This window comes from Esox lucius, chromosome 25 (assembly GCF_011004845.1).
Source record: "Esox lucius isolate fEsoLuc1 chromosome 25, fEsoLuc1.pri, whole genome shotgun sequence".
In the NCBI taxonomy this organism is placed as follows: domain Eukaryota; kingdom Metazoa; phylum Chordata; class Actinopteri; order Esociformes; family Esocidae; genus Esox; species Esox lucius.
In genome coordinates, this window is record NC_047593.1 from 20771682 (window position 1) to 20791264 (window position 19583).

A 19583-nucleotide genomic window follows, 5' to 3' on the forward strand; every position below is an offset into this window, starting at 1 on the left:
TGTAGAGTTAAAGGATGCAGGTGTTTTTCAGTCCCAGCTCTCACCACAGAGTGGCGCCAGAGACGAGCCACCCGGTAAACGTCAGCGACCCAACCCCAGCCCGTACTCCAAACGTAAACACAGTGATGCGCCTGTCCGTACTCACATCCGGTTCACCGATGGTCAGGAGAAACCATGGACTCCTAAACACAAGTTGAAGGAGAGTGGAGAAGGGAGACATGTTACTCCAGGTATTGGAAGTAACGTTCCGTTGTGTCTCTTATCATTTTGGGGAGTTTGGCTGTCACAGAGTATTTAAATTAATATTAATTAATATTCCGGCTGTGTAATTCTGGTCCTCAAACCTCTCCTCCCTGTCTCCTTGTTCTGAACCTCAGCCAAAAGCAGCCCGTCTGAGAACAGCCAGCCGCGGGGCCAGAAAGGGCAGAAGAGGAACAAACAGAAACAAGTCCAAAACAAAATGGCTTCCGTCTCCTCAGCCGTGGATGACTGTCTGGCCTTCCCCCGCGGAGGGGCCCCCCACCAAAAGAAAGGTCGAAAGGGCCCCCAGTCTTCAGCCGGAGCCCCTCTCCCCTTCAGCACTAAGGGGCCCCCCTCCCATGCCCCCGAGCGTTTATTTGGGGCGGAGAAAAAGGGTTTGAGTAAAAACAAGAGGAGGAGGGCCAATGGCAGGGAGAGGAAGGCTAAGATGACCAGTGAGGAGATGTACCCTTCAGATGAAAACCTGTTCCTCATCAAGCAGAGGAAACCAAGAAGATAATTGGGTGCCACCCGTGTGTGTGTGTGTGTGTGTGTGTGTGTGTGTTTGACAGTGTGTGTGAGAGAAAATACATATGTCAATACAGTGAGTACAGAGACGTCACCACGACAACGTGATAGCGTATACAGAGACGTCACCAAGGCCACATGATGGTGAATACAGGGACGTCACCACGACAACGTGATACTGGGATGTCACCACGACAGCGTTATACAGGAAAGTCACCAGGACATGCATGCACTGATTCAGGTCAACCACACGTTGCAGACTAGTGTTAACAGCTGAAGAAGCGATAAAGAGACGACCCCCCCCCCCTCACCAGAAGACAGTTAAAAGAGCCATCTGTGTTAACGTGGGTTTTTCTTTGGGTGATTTTGATTTTCTTTTTTACTATCTGAGCTCCTCTCTGCCAATCAAACCCAATATTTTCCTAAATTGATTTTTTTTTTTCTTCTCAAAATTGGACCCTGAAAATTAGGTGTTTTTTACAGATTACGGATCAGATTAACCTGACTATCCCTCCCCAGACACAGGGATTCATTTAATTATATTAATTACTGATCTATATCAGATCCTGTTAGTGTTCCTCTGTGGCATGGAAACCCAACCATTCTAAGATGTTATATTTCTGTGGTTCTGGTGAAGGGTTTGTATTCCCTGGACATCTCAAATTAGGAGCGCAGATTTAGGATCCTTTTCTGTGTTCTGGATAAAAATGTAGGAATAAAATCAGCCTTTACGTCTAAGTCTTCCCCTCTGTGAACATGGGAGCTGTATGAAAATGAATGGAACTCGGACACTTCAAAACTGGGAACCTGTTATTAATCACCTGCTTGTGATGCTAAGAACAAAACAAAAAAGAGTCTTATCCCTTCGGAGTAATGTAGTTGTTATAGATTAAAGATCCATCGCTTTGATCACTTCACTGTCTGTCATTTTCGTCTGGGTGTGAAACCGTTGCAGCATAAGACACTTGACAAGGCCCAGAGCCACGGCTGCTTTTCATTCCAACCCTCCACCACTACTGTCAGCCTGGGACTCCAGGTCAATGCAGCTACAGTGGATATAAAAAGTCTACACACCCTGTTAAAATGCCAGGTTCTTGTGATGTAAAAGAATGAGACAAAGATAAATCATGTCAGAACTTTCTCCACCTTTAATATGAACAATTCAATTGAAAAAATATATATCTTTGAGGGGGAAAAAATTAATACATAAAAAAACTCACAATAACCTGGTTGTGATGCCAGATGTGCTATTTTTAGTTTTACCGCTGTGTCAGTGGGCCCGGTTTTAACCCAGACTGTGTCAGTGGGCCAGATTCTAACCCAGGCTGTGTCAGTGGGCCAGATTCTAACCCAGGCTGTGTCAGTGGACTAAAGACAGAGGCTTACATTGGTAGACCCTGGGCCACAACAGACTGGACTTTGAGCTATGTGAAGTTATTGGGCTGAATGTTAATTTACTTATGCAGGATAATTTTTCTGCAACAATAATGGTCAATATGAGGTCCCACAACTATTCACAAAGGACTTGTTATTTAATTAAAACAACTCATAGCATTATACTTGAACAAAAAACATTTCGATTCTCAAAATGGCAGTCGGCTTCTTTTTGTGGACGTGTAATAACAAATGTACCAATTAGTTCTTGAAGTGGATGCATGAGCAGTGCAACTGTCTCACCCTATAAGAAGTAACATTCAACATTTGTAAACAAAGTCCATTTCCATAGTATTGTAAGTTAAAAGATGTAGGTACAGAAGGTGAATGCATGTCAAGCAATGTATATCTACTTTGCCAATTAAGAAATATACAATTTGGGGAGGCCTCGGCGTAAGCAGGTATTTAATATTTAAGGCTGTCTTTATAAGAGTTGGGAAACATAATTGGATGAACCAATACCACAACTGCTGTGACACAGGCTATTGGCTAGCCAGCAGCTGTACCATTAGCATGGCCAAAGTGACAGGTAAGGCCACCAGAGAGACAGTCGATCGAGGAGCACTTCCGGAACTCGTTGACGTCACTGAAAAAGTAGAAAAAACAGATGTGGTTAATTATGTAGCCTAGTGGATACATTTTTGTATTTACATTTTGACTTTGCTGTTATAGTTTTTAACAGATATTAATTTGGTCGCCTTTGACAAAGAGAATGTTCATTTTGTTGCTTAAAATACAGCAGTAACTTAAAACCCCCACCAATTCAAATGACCAGGGCCCGGTTTCCCGTTAACGTGGCACTTACGACGGTTTTACGATGCACAAAGCCTTAAGATGGGCGTTGTTACGACGGACTTACACCTGTTTCCCAAACCAACACGTACACAGCTCTTTATTTAAGTGCAACGTAAGTGCTCTGTTACCACCATTTGGAATGGAATGATGCCATGTTTGGGGCTTTGAATGTAATTAGGCCATGAATACGTGATATGTAGCCAATTGCATTTCGATAGAGCTTGATTACTTATCAGAAGCTTAGACATATCGCTGGCGATATATTCTACTAAATAGGCATCAATGGTAACGTGAAAAATTCGATTCTGTTTACTATCAAGGATCAGACGTTACGCTTCAGAACAAGGAGTTCAAGGTTGGTTTCATCAGAGCAGAGAATCTTGTGTCTCTTGGTCTGAGAGTCCTTTTGGCACTTTCTGGTAGCCTACAAATCCCCAATCCTGTCTTGAAACTCTACAGACAATGCCTTAAACGTCATGGCTTGGTTTTTGCTATGACATACGCTGTCAACACTGGGCCCTTATATAGACATGTGCATACAGCATCCATATTAGTACAGCATCCATATTAGTACAGCATCCATATTAGTACAGCATCCATATTAGTACAGCATCCATATTAGGAACATTATCATTCGTCCCCAGAAACTCCGTTCTTCCTCCTACTCAGTCATCACCCCTCCATCGGTCAAACGTCACCCCTCCCTTGGTCGAGTATCCATTGGCAGGGAAAAATCATACACTTTTGACTGATACATTACTAAGGGGATCGCTGATGTTTGACTGGAGGAGGGCTGACGATTGACAAGGGGAGGACTGACGATTGACGAGGGGAGGACTGACGATTGACAAGGGGAGGACTGACGATTGACGAGGGGAGGACTGACGATTGACAAGGGGAGGGCTGACGATTGACAAGGGGAGGGCTGACGATTGACAAGGGGAGGATTAAAGCTTAATCGGGGTGATGTTTGATAGATGGAGGGGTGATGACTGAGTAGGAGGAAGAACGGAGTTTCTGGGGACGAATGATAATGTTCCTAATATGGATGCTGTATTCTGGACCACACCTTCTCGGTTATGCTGCCTAAAGACTAAAACGTTCCTGTTTCCTCATACCCATGGACTAATTAAGCCAGATCATGGGCTCATTGGGATGTTCTTAGTTATGACACTGGCCTGTCTATACACCTCCAAATGGTGTGTTCTATTGGACGCGGTAGACTGCTGGGAAAACAACCAACAAGATGGATTTCTACAGTGAAACAACTTGCTGGAATGAATTATAAAATTGGCAACAAAAACACACAGGCTGCGGCTATCTCGTCGTAACGAGATGAGCTTAGAAGTCCTGGGATTCCTTTGGTTGACCAGCGTAGTGGGGAATTACTTACCAGCGATGCTGTTGGGTATAATGTTTAACGAGGAGGAACTGGCGTTAAAAGCGGCAATCACGCTGGTGGTGCTGGGAACTGAAGTTCTATTGAACATCAGAGTCATGTTGGTGACTACAGATCCGCTCCTAAACAGGAGAGGAGAACATGGACCGCAACATTATCAGTTTAGCCCTTTGGAATAGCCGTCTCTGGAGTCACAATTCGTGCCTTTAAAGGGGAAGTTAAAGGGGAACAACAACGTATTTTGAGATTGTGTCTAAGTGACTATACATCCCTGACTTACACTGTACAGTGTGACGGTGGGTCAAATACAACATCACAGGGTTGTACACCTTCCCACTAACCCCAGGACTACATGCAACATCACAGGGTTGTACACCTTCCCACTAACCCCAGGACTACATGCAACATCACAGGGTTGTACACCTTCCCACTAACCCCAGGACTACATACATCACAGGATTATACACACCTTCCCATTAATTCTAGGACTACATACAAAATTGCTGTAACATGTTCTGTCCCAGCCAACACGCAGAATTCAATTAGGAAAAGTAAAATAAGGTGGCTGTCAAAAGTATTCACCACCCTGGGCTTTTCCACATCTTAGTCCCAAGGACTTACGCTGCTATACTATTGTGCTGGGGGATTGGGTCAGTTCTCCTTCTCCACTATAAATCGTTGTTGATATGAGGAATGCATTTTCTGAATTTTCCCAGTCTCCTCCCGTTTTAAACTTTAGGAGGACATGAGGTCCTGGTCCACACCTGCAGAGTACCTGGTTTGAGGGGTCCGTTGCTGTCCCTCTCCATCTGGTCATACTTCTGACCTAGTCTAAATTTAAATAGGCTCTGGATTTAGCCCCACATGCATTTATTAATTATTCCAATTGGACTCTTAATATCTCACCCGGCACAACCAGAAGAGGACAGGTCACCCCTTTAGCCTGGGTCCTCTCTAGGTTTCTTCCTAAATTTTTGCCTTCTTAGGGAGTTTTTCCTAGCCACTGAAATTCAACACTACTGTTCAACTGCTGTTGTAAAAAGGACTTTGTAAATACATTTGATTTGTTTAATTAAGTCACAACGTGAAATCAAAAATCATTAAATAAGTAGTTTTTGCCTCTGATCAACTCCAAATAATTACAGTTTGTAAATGCTGCAAAGAATGTCTCTACCAAACATTGACTGAAGGGGTAAATACTTTTGAAATCAATTTGTTTTAAACTTATTAATTAATTAGAACAATTTGTAGATTTTATTTTTCACTTTGACATTATGGACTTTTTATATTTATTAGTGGGGGAAATTCTATTTAAATTAGTTTGGATTTTAATATTTACACAATAGGAAGTCCAAGGGGGTGAATACTTTTGACAGACACTGTATAAGGTATTTCATGAGATACAATTTATAGTAAGAACATAATTCAGCAATAAATTATCTATAGCTATCATTACTGTAATTAAATAAATGATCTATAGCTATCATTACTGTAATTAAATAAATGATCTATAGCTATCGTTACTGTAATTAAATCAGTGGGGCATAATCATTTACTTACTTGAATGAGTTGACAAAGCAAAGAAGGAAGCCTGGGAATTTATTATAAACCTTGGTAATCTGCAATGAAAGATAATCATGCAATTAAACACAGTAACCAACATTCAAATAGAAAGAAGAATTGTGACCAGGACCAGAAATTTGACTGTTCATTTAACATTTTCTATTATCAAGACGACAATATGCTGTTTTTAATTTATTACTGCCAATTTCAAAATGAAAATAATTTTAAAAAGTTGGAATGGAAATTTGAGTGTGCATGCTTTATTGACTGGAATGGACTGACTTGACCCCAACTTTGCGGGTTATTGCTAGTGTGACGTCTCGATAACAACCTAGCGTGACGTCTCCATACCAACCTAGCGTGACGTCTCCATACCAACCTAGCGTGACGTCTCCATACCAACATAGCGTAACGTCTCCATACCAACCTAGTGTGATGTCTCCATACCAACCTAGCGTGACATCACTACCAACCTAGCGTGACGACTCCATACCAACCTAGCGTGACGTCTCCATACCAACCTAGTGTGACGTCTCCATACCAACCTAGCGTAACGTCTCCATACCAACCTAGCGTAACGACTCCATACCAACCTAGCGTGACGTCTCCATACCAACCTAGCGTGACGTCTCCATACCAACCTAGTGTGACGTCTCCATACCAACCTAGCGTGACATCACTACCAACCTAGTGTAACGTCTCCATACCAACCTAGCGTAACGTCTCCATACCAACCTAGCGTAACGTCTCCATACCAACCTAGTGTGACGTCTCCATACCAACCTAGTGTGATGTCTCCATACCAACCAAGCGTGACATCACTACCAACCTAGCGTGACGTCTCCATACCAACCTAGTGTAACGTCTCGATACCAACCTAGCTTAACGTCTCCATAACAACCTAGCAAGACGTCTCCATAACAACCTAGCAAGACGTCTCCATACCAACCTAGCGTAACGTCTCCATACCAACCTAGCGTGACGTCTCCATACCAACCTAGCGTGACGTCTCCATACCAACCTAGCGTGACGTCTCCATACCAACCTAGCATGACGTCTCCATACCAACCTAGTGTGACATCACTACCAACCTCTGAGACCACTAGGGCAGCAAGATCCTTGTACGCTGAAGAGGATGAGTTGGAAAGATCTGGGGTGAACTGCTGGTTGAGACTGAACTGAAGACCCAAGGTTCCCACACTGGAAGGTGCAGGAGTGGCTGTCGGGGGGGTGGTTGAGGAGACAATTGGAGCAGCATTTGGGAGGGCCGTCGGTGGGGCAGTTGATGCGACAGTCCGGGGGGCAGTCGGGGGGGCAGTTGGTGCGACGGTCGGGGGGGCAGTTGGTGCGACGGTCGGGGGGGCAGTTGGTGCGACGGTCGGGGGGGCAGTTGGTGCGACGGTCGGGGGGGCAGTTGGTGCGACGGTCGGGGGGGCAGTTGGTGCGACAGTCAGGGGGGCAGTTCCATTGACAAGTAGTCTTGATGTTGCTGTCACATTGCTTTGACCTGAAGTTCCATTGACAGGTGGTCTTGATGTTGCTGTCACATTGGTTTGACCTAAAATTACATTGACAGGTGGTCTTGATGTTGCTGGCACATTGATTGAACCTGAAGTTACATTCACAGGTGGTCTTGATGTTGCTGGCACATTGATTGAACCTGAAGTTACATTCACAGGTGGTCTTGATGTTGCTGTCACATTGGTTTGACCTGAAGTTACATTGACAGGTGGTCTTGATGTTGTGGTCACACTGATTAGACCAGAAGTTACATTGACAGGTGGTCTTGATGTTGCTGTCACATTGATTGGACCTGAAGTAACATTGACAGGTGGTCTTGATGTTGCTGTCACATTGATTGGACGTGAAGTAACATTGACAGGTGGTCTTGATGTTGCTGTTACATTGATTGGACCTGATGTAACATTGACAGGTGGTCTTGATGTTGCTGGCACATTGATTGAACCTGAAGTTACATTCACAGGTGGTCTTGATGTTGCTGTCACATTGGTTTGACCTGAAGTTACATTGACAGGTGGTCTTGATGTTGTGGTCACACTGATTAGACCAGAAGTTACATTAACAGGTGGTCTTGATGTTGCTGTCACATTGATTGGACCTGATGTAACATTGACAGGTGGTCTTGGTGTTGCTGTCACATTGATTGGACCTGATGTAACATTGACAGGTGGTCTTGATGTTGCTGTCACATTGATTGGACCTGATGTAACATTGACAGGTGGTCTTGATGTTGCTGTCACATTGATTGGACCTGATGTAACATTGACAGGTGGTCTTGATGTTGCTGGCACATTGATTGGACCTGAAGTTACATTGACAGGTGGTCTTGATGTTGCTGTCACAATGACTGGACCTGAAGTTACATTCACAGGTGGTCTTGATGTTACTGTTACTTTGATTGGACCTGAAGTTACATTGACAGGTGGTCTTGATGTTGCTGGCACATTGATTGGACCTGAAGTTACATTGACAGGTGGTCTTGATGTTGCTGTCACATTGATTGGACCTGATGTAACATTGACAGGTGGTCTTGATGTTGCTGGCACATTGATTGGACCTGAAGTTACATTGACAGGAGGTCTTGATGTTGCTGGCACATTGTTTGGACCTGAAGTTACATTGACAGGTGGTCTTGATGTTGCTGGCACATTGATTGGACCTGAAGTAACATTGACAGGTGGTCTTGATGTTGCTGTTACATTGATTGGACCTGAAGTAACATTGACAGGTGGTCTTGATGTTGCTGTCACATTGATTGGACCTGAAGTAACATTGACAGGTGGTCTTGATGTTGCTGGCACATTGATTGGACCTGAAGTTACGTTGACAGGTGGTCTTGATGTTGCTGTCACATTGATTGGACCTGAAGTTACATTGACAGGTGGTCTTGATGTTGCTGGCACATTGATTGAACCTGAAGTTACATTGACAGGAGGTCTTGATGTTGCTGTCACATTGATTGGACCTGAAGTTACATTCACAGGTGGTCTTGATGTTACTGTTACTTTGATTGGACCTGAAGTTACATTGACAGGTGGTCTTGATGTTACTGTTACATTGATTGGACCTGAAGTTACATTGACAGGAGGTCTTGATGTTGCTGGCACATTGATTGGACCTGAAGTTACATTGACAGGTGGTCTTGATGTTGCTGTTACATTGATTGGACCTGAAGTTACATTGACAGGAGGTCTTGATGTTGCTGGCACATTGATTGGACCTGAAGTTACATTGACAGGTGGTCTTGATGTTGCTGGCACATTGATTGGACCTGAAGTTACATTGACAGGAGGTCTTGATGTTGCTGTTACATTGATTCGACCTGAAGTTACATTGACAGGTGGTCTTGATGTTGCTGGCACATTGATTGGACCTGAAGTTACATTGACAGGTGGTCTTGATGTTGCTGGCACATTGATTGGACCTGAAGTTACGTTGACAGGTGGTCTTGATGTTGCTGTCACATTGATTGGACCTGAAGTTACATTGACAGGTGGTCTTGATGTTGCTGGCACAATGACTGGACCTGAAGTTACATTGACAGGTGGTCTTGATGTTGCTGTTACATTGATTGGACCTGAAGTTACATTGACAGGTGGTCTTGATGTTGCTGTTACATTGATTGGACCTGAAGTTACATTGACAGGCGGTCTTGATGTTGCTTTTACAATGACTGGCCCTGAAGTTACATTGACAGGTGGTCTTGATGTTACTGTTACATTTATTGGACCTGAAGTTACATTGACAGGCGGTCTTGATGTTACTGTTACATTGATTGGACCTGAAGTTACATTGACAGGCAGTCTTGATGTTGCTGGCACATTGATTGAACCTGAAGTTACATTCACAGGTGGTCTTGATGTTGCTGTCACATTGGTTTGACCTGAAGTTACATTGACAGGTGGTCTTGATGTTGCTGTTACATTGATTGGACCTGAAGTTACATTGACAGGAGGTCTTGATGTTGCTGGCACATTGATTGGACCTGAAGTTACATTGACAGGTGGTCTTGATGTTACTGTTACATTGATTGGACCTGAAGTTACATTGACAGGAGGTCTTGATGTTGCTGGCACATTGATTGGACCTGAAGTTACATTCACAGGTGGTCTTGATGTTACTGTTACTTTGATTGGACCTGAAGTTACATTGACAGGTGGTCTTGATGTTACTGTTACATTGATTGGACCTGAAGTTACATTGACAGGAGGTCTTGATGTTCCTGGCACATTGATTGGACCTGAAGTTACATTGACAGGTGGTCTTGATGTTGCTGTTACATTGATTGGACCTGAAGTTACATTGACAGGAGGTCTTGATGTTGCTGTTACATTGATTCGACCTGAAGTTACATTGACAGGTGGTCTTGATGTTGCTGGCACATTGATTCGACCTGAAGTTACATTGACAGGTGGTCTTGATGTTGCTGGCACATTGATTGGACCTGAAGTTACATTGACAGGTGGTCTTGATGTTGCTGTTACATTGATTGGACCTGAAGTTACATTCACAGGTGGTCTTGATGTTACTGTTACTTTGATTGGACCTGAAGTTACATTGACAGGTGGTCTTGATGTTACTGTTACATTGATTGGACCTGAAGTTACATTGACAGGAGGTCTTGATGTTGCTGGCACATTGATTGGACCTGAAGTTACATTGACAGGTGGTCTTGATGTTGCTGTTACATTGATTGGACCTGAAGTTACATTGACAGGAGGTCTTGATGTTGCTGGCACATTGATTGGACCTGAAGTTACATTGACAGGTAGTCTTGATGTTGCTTTTACATTGATTGGACCTGAAGTTACATTGACAGGAGGTCTTGATGTTGCTGGCACATTGATTGGACCTGAAGTTACATTGACAGGTGGTCTTGATGTTGCTTTTACATTGATTGGACCTGAAGTTACATTGACAGGAGGTCTTGATGTTGCTGGCACATTGATTGGACCTGAAGTTACATTGACAGGTGGTCTTGATGTTGCTGTCACAATGACTGTACCTGAAGTTACATTCACAGGTGGTCTTGATGTTACTGTTACTTTGATTGGACCTGAAGTTACATTGACAGGTGGTCTTGATGTTACTGTTACATTGATTGGACCTGAAGTTACATTGACAGGAGGTCTTGATGTTGCTGGCACATTGATTGGACCTGAAGTTACATTGACAGGTGGTCTTGATGTTACTGTTACATTGATTGGACCTGAAGTTACATTGACAGGTGGTCTTGATGTTGCTGTTACATTGATTGGACCTGAAGTTACATTGACAGGAGGTCTTGATGTTGCTGGCACCTTGATTGGACCTGAAGTTACATTGACAGGTGGTCTTGATGTTGCTGTTACATTGATTGGACCTGAAGTTACATTGACAGGAGGTCTTGATGTTGCTGTTACATTGATTGGACCTGAAGTTACATTGACAGGTCGTCTTGATGTTGCTGGCACATTGATTGGACCTGAAGTTACATTGACAGGTGGTCTTGATGTTGCTGTCACAATGACTGGACCTGAAGTTACATTCACAGGTGGTCTTGATGTTACTGTTACTTTGATTGGACCTGAAGTTACATTGACAGGTGGTCTTGATGTTACTGTTACATTGATTGGACCTGAAGTTACATTGACAGGAGGTCTTGATGTTGCTGGCACATTGATTGGACCTGAAGTTACATTGACAGGTGGTCTTGATGTTACTGTTACATTGATTGGACCTGAAGTTACATTGACAGGTGGTCTTGATGTTGCTGTTACATTGATTGGACCTGAAGTTACATTGACAGGAGGTCTTGATGTTGCTGGCACCTTGATTGGACCTGAAGTTACATTGACAGGTGGTCTTGATGTTGCTGTTACATTGATTGGACCTGAAGTTACATTGACAGGAGGTCTTGATGTTGCTGTTACATTGATTGGACCTGAAGTTACATTGACAGGTCGTCTTGATGTTGCTGGCACATTGATTGGACCTGAAGTTACATTGACAGGTGGTCTTGATGTTGCTGTCACAATGACTGGACCTGAAGTTACATTCACAGGTGGTCTTGATGTTACTGTTACTTTGATTGGACCTGAAGTTACATTGACAGGTGGTCTTGATGTTACTGTTACATTGATTGGACCTGAAGTTACATTGACAGGAGGTCTTGATGTTGCTGGCACATTGATTGGACCTGAAGTTACATTGACAGGTGGTCTTGATGTTACTGTTACATTGATTGGACCTGAAGTTACATTGACAGGTGGTCTTGATGTTGCTGTTACATTGATTGGACCTGAAGTTACATTGACAGGAGGTCTTGATGTTGCTGGCACATTGATTGGACCTGAAGTTACATTGACAGGTGGTCTTGATGTTGCTGTTACATTGATTCGACCTGAAGTTACATTGACAGGTGGTCTTGATGTTGCTGGCACATTGATTGGACCTGAAGTTACATTGACAGGTGGTCTTGATGTTGCTGTCACAATGACTGTACCTGAAGTTACATTCACAGGTGGTCTTGATGTTACTGTTACTTTGATTGGACCTGAAGTTACATTGACAGGTGGTCTTGATGTTACTGGTACATTGATTGGACCTGAAGTTACATTGACAGGAGGTCTTGATGTTGCTGGCACATTGATTGGACCTGAAGTTACATTGACAGGTGGTCTTGATGTTACTGTTACATTGATTGGACCTGAAGTTACATTGACAGGTGGTCTTGATGTTGCTGTTACATTGATTGGACCTGAAGTTACATTGACAGGAGGTCTTGATGTTGCTGGCACCTTGATTGGACCTGAAGTTACATTGACAGGAGGTGTTGATGTTGCTGTTACATTGATTGGACCTGAAGTTACATTGACAGGTCGTCTTGATGTTGCTGGCACATTGATTGGACCTGAAGTTACATTGACAGGTGGTCTTGATGTTGCTGTCACAATGACTGGACCTGAAGTTACATTCACAGGTGGTCTTGATGTTACTGTTACTTTGATTGGACCTGAAGTTACATTGACAGGTGGTCTTGATGTTACTGTTACATTGATTGGACCTGAAGTTACATTGACAGGAGGTCTTGATGTTGCTGGCACATTGATTGGACCTGAAGTTACATTGACAGGTGGTCTTGATGTTACTGTTACATTGATTGGACCTGAAGTTACATTGACAGGTGGTCTTGATGTTGCTGTTACATTGATTGGACCTGAAGTTACATTGACAGGAGGTCTTGATGTTGCTGGCACATTGATTGGACCTGAAGTTACATTGACAGGTGGTCTTGATGTTGCTGTTACATTGATTGGACCTGAAGTTACATTGACAGGAGGTCTTGATGTTGCTGTTACATTGATTGGACCTGAAGTTACATTGACAGGTGGTCTTGATGTTGCTGGCACATTGATTGGACCTGAAGTTACATTGACAGGTGGTCTTGATGTTGCTGTCACAATGACTGGACCTGAAGTTACATTCACAGGTGGTCTTGATGTTACTGTTACTTTGATTGGACCTGAAGTTACATTGACAGGTGGTCTTGATGTTGCTGGCACATTGATTGGACCTGAAGTTACATTGACAGGTGGTCTTGATGTTGCTGTCACATTGATTGGACCTGAAGTAACACTGGCAGGTGGTCTTGGTATTGCTGTCACATTGATTGGACCTGAAGTTATGTTTACAGGTGGTCTTGATGTTGCTGTCACATTGGTTTGACCTGAGGTTACATTGACAGGTGGTCTTGATGTTGCTGTCACATTGATTGGACCTGAAGTTATCTTGACAGGTGCTGTTGAAGGAAAGGTAAAAAATTAAAATGGTCTTATTTATTCTGGAAATGTTATGACTGCTACTGGAATCTGTCAGTACAGAACATACAGATTACATTGTGTCAAGTTTGTTACATGAATATGTGCTCAGAGTGGTGATATTAATATATTTACATTTGCCTATACAATTCAGTTACAGAAGATGAACGATAATATGTTTCTACGTTGATTGGGCATTGTCATGTAAACTAACATAGCATCATGGTCAGGTCTGGAAAAACTGTTGAATTTGGGCAAATAGTTTGGCTGTCACAGCTTGTTGTGAAATACTCATTAATTACTTATTTGAAATTAATGACATGCCTAACCAGACTTAACCATAATGCACCTTCTTTACTTGACTGGCCTGCCCAGTTCCCAGATCTAACCCCAACGGACCTTCTTTACTTGACTGGCCTGCCCAGTCCCCAGACCTAACCCCAACGGACCTTCTTTACTTGACTGGCCTGCCCAGTCCCCAGATCTAACCCCAACTGACCTTTCTATACTTGACTGGCCTGCCCAGTCCCCAGACCTAACCCCAATGGACCTTCTTTACTTGACTGGCCTGCCCAGTTCCCAGATTTAACCCCAATGGACCTTCTTTACTTGACTGGCCTGCCCAGTTCCCAGATTTAACCCCAATGGACCTTCTTTACTTGACTGGCCTGCCCAGTCCCCAAATCTAACCCCAACTGACCTTCTTTACTTGACTGGCCTGCCCAGTCCCCACCGGACCGGACCCCAGCTCACCATCTTTAAGATGAGATGAGGAACAGGAACATGTCTTCAGCACGAATGTACCATCATTCAAAATAAGTACCAATTGCAAAAGGATGTCATTGCATCAGCATTGACCAACATCCCCATCAAATGTTTTAGACACCCCTCAAACAGTCCATGCCCTGAAGAATCCAGGCTGTTCTGGGGGAACAAGAGGGTCCACCCCATTACTAGAATAAACTGGCCACTGTGTGGTTTGAATTACAGATGTTTGACACTCAGTTAGCGGTGACACCGTAAGACCAGGGTTTGAGTCCGGTTCGCAGCTAAGGGGTGCAATCAGAGGGCCGTGCAATTGGACGACCCAGTCACAGTTTGACCGGGATATTAAAAGAATTCGGGGTGCCTTGCCTGAAGGTGCTCTAGCGCCACTCTGTGGCGGCTTGGGTGCCTGTCAGTTAATAACGGTAGAAGTCTGTATTCGCGGCTGGGCTTATGAGCGAGCCGCGTAATTAGAACCAGAATGGCGTCGGATTCAGTTCGTAGGACACCTCTCTCGACATCGACTGTCCTGAGTCCACTGGAAGCTGCAGCGATGTAGCAGGTCCTTAAGTGATTCATTGGATATCACTAAAGAGGGGGGAATCCTTTATCCATCACCCGCGATCTGCAGACTCTGTGCTTTCTGAATGTGGAACTTATAGCTCAAATGTATGTGGTGTTCCAGACATTTATGACTTGTCTTTTCCAGCAGACTTCATATTCCACACACCCATTGCAATTCAAAGCAATGTGTGACAGTCTTGAACCAGCAGATCCAGTTGAACACAGGAAGTCTCCACCACAGCTATTCATATCAGAACCGAGGACACCATGTGCCTCAGTTGACCTGTGAGGATAAAGTCCATTACCTTTTGTTGTATTGACGCCAACATCTTGGGATATTGCTGTTGTGCTCTGGCCTGATGTTGTCCCCACTAGTCCTGTTAGAAAATGAATAAGAAAAAGGTCAGTTAAGAAAACATTTCAGTCCATTATACTCTATATCCACCATCCTGATACTGAACCAAGATCCATCTAACAGTCACTGCTCTTCTTTCAAACTAGCTATAGTGGTAGATGGTGATTATGTAACCCTTCATGAGCAATTGTTAAGCTAGCGTCAGGTTGAGATTGGAGGCATATATTCACTGCACGCATTACCTGCTAGAAGGAGGAGAATCCTCAGATGCTTCATATCCTGTCCTTCACCTCCTCTTATGTCCCTGTGGAGGAATACAACATAAATTTGTGAACATCTAAACATCAAGCACATCAAATTATGTCACAAACCCAATTAGAATCTGCTGATTTTATAGAATTGGGTACAACAGTTGAATTAAGCTCATGAGGCATTTATAAATGATATATTCAAGAATCAACGGGTATACTGGGCTCTCCGTAAGCATTGGGACAGTCAAGTCAAAACTGCTATTTTTGCTGTACACTTAAGGCATACGAAAATATGATTAAAAGATAAAAGAAGCCAAAGTACAGAATCTCACCTTTTATTTCTGTCTGTTACATGTTTTATCAACTAAGAATAACAGCACTTTCAAAGTTCCATTCCCGCCATTTCCTGCCAGCATAATGATTGGGACGTTTGGCTCACAGGCGTTTCTCATTGAAAAATGTCAAAAAACCTAATCTGTTTCAGGTACATAACTAGGACTACAACTAGTACTAGGTACAAAATGTTATTCGGTCATAATTTACATGCTCATAATCAGAATTTTTAAGACGTTTTTAGTTGTTGGTCATGTTTGGTCCCGTCCCATTCAAGGAACGCTCAATATAAGGGCATTCTTATAACCGGGCTACTGTACATACTAGCTTGGTTCGTTCGTTAGCCTGTTAGTTCGTAGCTAAAAAGTTATTTTCATATTCAGCTGTTTTCATAGAGCAACTGAATGTAGTCACACGAAGCAAAATCATAAAGGAAATCGAAAAGGACTAGTGTTTTTAATGTGATCGTTTTGAGTTGGAGAAACCTAACAACGCTCCATTATCAGCATCCACAGTGAATAAAATAAAACACAATTTTGACTTCTTTAAACATGAAGAAAATCATGTCACTACCAAAGTTGACCAATCACCCATACAATGGCGTTGAGTTCGGTTATTAGACCCAAACAACCCAATTCGCCAGATACTGGTGTCCTGATATATTAACACGGCGTTGCGGTCGGGTACTTTACCCAGGCCTTTAAATGCACAGGGTGATAAACAGACCATATCGGCTCGACGCAGATCTAAATATAATGGGATCATGTCTCTGAATCTTGTGTATCTCTTTCCATATTGTCTCTGCTTTGTGTGCTCTAACAACGTGGCCCATTACGGACACTCCCTTCCCATTCTATTCAGTACTTTGATGTGCCCATTGGAACTCATCCCATTAGAACTCATCCTTAAAAAACACCATTATCTCTTCGCTACCGTCACAGTCACAACGGAACTGAAACAAAAACATCGGGAAACTTTTTATGCTAAATCAAACACACATCACTCTATTTACTGTCACGTGACGCTAAATAAACAATAACCTGTTATTCAACGGAACTATTTCTACAAGGACCTGAATTAGTTATATTCCAATAGAATTGTTTAAAAACCATGTCAGCAGCTGTTTTTAAATGTAGGCTTCTCATTTAAACTATTTAGTAAATAAAGAAATTAAACACTTGGCCTCTATTTTAAGGTCCTCTCGTCGTTTTGTTTATACGTGTCATAAAATGTTAACTAACAACGCTTCTTTTTGGGTCATTTATTACTTGAAAAAGACATTCTCAATATTTCCCCCCATTTAAATAAACGATCAATGACATGATGACATGGACTTGAAGAGAGCTTCCGTCATTTTATTATGGACTCTGATGTGGGACATCCTAATGGTTTAGGAATGACTGCATGACTCCAACTGAGTCATCAAGAGGAATCAGCCTTTGAACCTGCAGTGAAGAAGACAACTGAATATCCTTGAAAATTCAACCCTAACCCAAACGTCTATTTCATACCTTCCATGACCTCTCTCCCCATCTCAAAACGAATTGGACAAAAAGGTCAGGTGGGATTCTGGTAATCAATCTGGCCTGGTCTCACTGGCGGAGCCAGGTATCCGACACGGCCAAGCCAAACCTAGCCATATGTGTATTCCTAAAGCATAACGTGGTTTTCAGACAGCCCAACCACACGAAAACAAAAAAATTGCGGCACGTGATTAAGCACAGCATTTCTCTGATACTCGTCTACATTTATTAAATGAGAAAATATAGAATATATCATATCAGTGTTTCCTATCTGACGCGTAAGATGGTATGTGATGACATTGCATGAGTTTGAAATATCTGAAACGTTTGTTTTTTAAGTTTAAAACGAAACGCAACGTATTGTCCATCTACACACGACGACACTAAACACGCACCTTCATCTATAAATACACATTCCTCGCAGCTTCCCAAACTCCTCTAAGGACGTGTTCGCAAATACCTTTCCATAACAGCAAACGCACTGATAATCATCCCCACCACACAGTCAATCCTCTCAAGCAGGAGGTTCTGTACAATCACCATCTTGTCAAAACATCCTCGTCCCACTATTATAAGCGGAGATTGGATGTCATCAGGATTAAGCCTAGAGTTATAACAATACTGTAAATACAATAATGTAAACACTGTCATGTACCGTTGCCTAGGGCTGCGTTTTAATCAAATCCGTCATGGCGGTGTTTCTGTTATTTATTTACAAATATTAATAGTGTTTCCACACGTCTAATAAATTAGAGAGGTTGGTCTCACAAAGTACATAACCGTGCGGAGTATCAGAAACTACTGTTCAATATGATGATAGTCCAATATGTATTATGTTGCATTATCCTGCTTCATTCAAATGTCTGTCATGCCGTTCATTTTACAGAACCAGTCTCTTTATAAAGTCTGGTAAATAGCGCAAACGTGCCAACATCAGTTTGCATATATAGATTTATGAATGTCATATTTTGGAATAACAACAAACTAATCAAGACAATTCAATGACCCCTAATTTTACCTGAGAATAAATAGCGCTATATCCAAAATGTTGTGTCAGCTAGGAGTTGCGGTAAAGTCCAAAAGTCAAATGAGAAACTATCCTTAATTAAATAACGTCTCCTCCTTGCTGTCTGAGAACTGAAGATGCACTCAAGTATCTGTCTAGGGGAGGTTTTGTATGACAGCAAGGAAAGAGGCAGTTCTGGTGGGACTTGTTTTGCTGCTGCTATTCTTAAAAGTTGCTTCACTTTCAGAATTAAATCCACTTGACGAGGCTAGAAGTAGGCATCGCAGTAATAGTAAACTTTGTGTACGATCGCTTTTAGTAGAATGTTGACAGTGCAAAGCCCACACGGTGATGGGAGGGCAAATAACGTGCGACAGATACCGAATGCATCAAAATTGGTGCCAAATCGGAGAGATGCCGGATTCTGTAAGCAATGATTTAACCAGTTGTTGTAGGTCCTCTGCACAAAAACATACGACATCATCAAACACGATCAGTGAGGAATGTGGACGTCCGTATTTACACAAATATGACCGGACACGATGGACCTACTGGACAGGGAAACGGGACAGGAAATAATCCACATCCCTTTTTGCCAAATCATAGACCCCAGAACAGTTCTATCATCCATGTTTGGACTTATTACTGATCCGGACACGTTGACTTTTGAATAATTTTTAAACATAGTAAATACAAAAATGAAAAGGTGTGTGTGTTTCTGTGTTACTTCTGTAAATTATATTGTAGTGAATTTAGATGTTGTGTGTGAGAAGTGTCATACTAGCTGGTTGGGTTAATGACCTGCAACCCCGACAAACATCTGCAGTGTCAGCGCACCTATATAATCTCATCTACTTATAGCTTCAAACAAATAAAGCACTTGTTGTATTAAACATGTACTTCATTCCACCTTATGGTTGACGCTCCCGGACTGCAGTCACACACTCCCCGACTGCGGCCACACACTCCCAAACTGCGGCCACACACTCCCAGACTGCGGTCACAAT

The 19583-nt window shown here is 42.7% G+C and overlaps 1 protein-coding gene and 1 non-coding gene across 3 annotated transcripts in view; one reads left to right on the forward strand and one right to left on the reverse strand.

Annotated features, from left to right (window-relative positions):
- zcchc7 (zinc finger, CCHC domain containing 7) overlaps window positions 1–1680 on the forward strand; it is a 50303-nt gene extending 48623 nt beyond the window's left edge. For both annotated transcript variants that reach the window (XM_029118341.2, XM_029118342.2), the window contains exons 11-12: window positions 6–230; window positions 378–1680. In XM_029118341.2, the coding sequence (XP_028974174.2) occupies window positions 6–230; window positions 378–760 (608 nt within the window). In that variant the 3' untranslated portion in view covers window positions 761–1680. The remainder of the gene's footprint in view (window positions 1–5; window positions 231–377) is intronic.
- An 11840-nt stretch (window positions 1681–13520) lies between these two features.
- On the reverse strand, window positions 13521–19081 carry LOC109615124. The gene is made up of 4 exons (XR_004575478.1): window positions 18589–19081; window positions 15706–15767; window positions 15414–15485; window positions 13521–13760 (listed from the first exon to the last, which is right to left on the reverse strand). It is a non-coding gene; the product is annotated as an uncharacterized LOC109615124 (transcript).
- Between the last annotated feature and the right edge of the window lie 502 nt (window positions 19082–19583).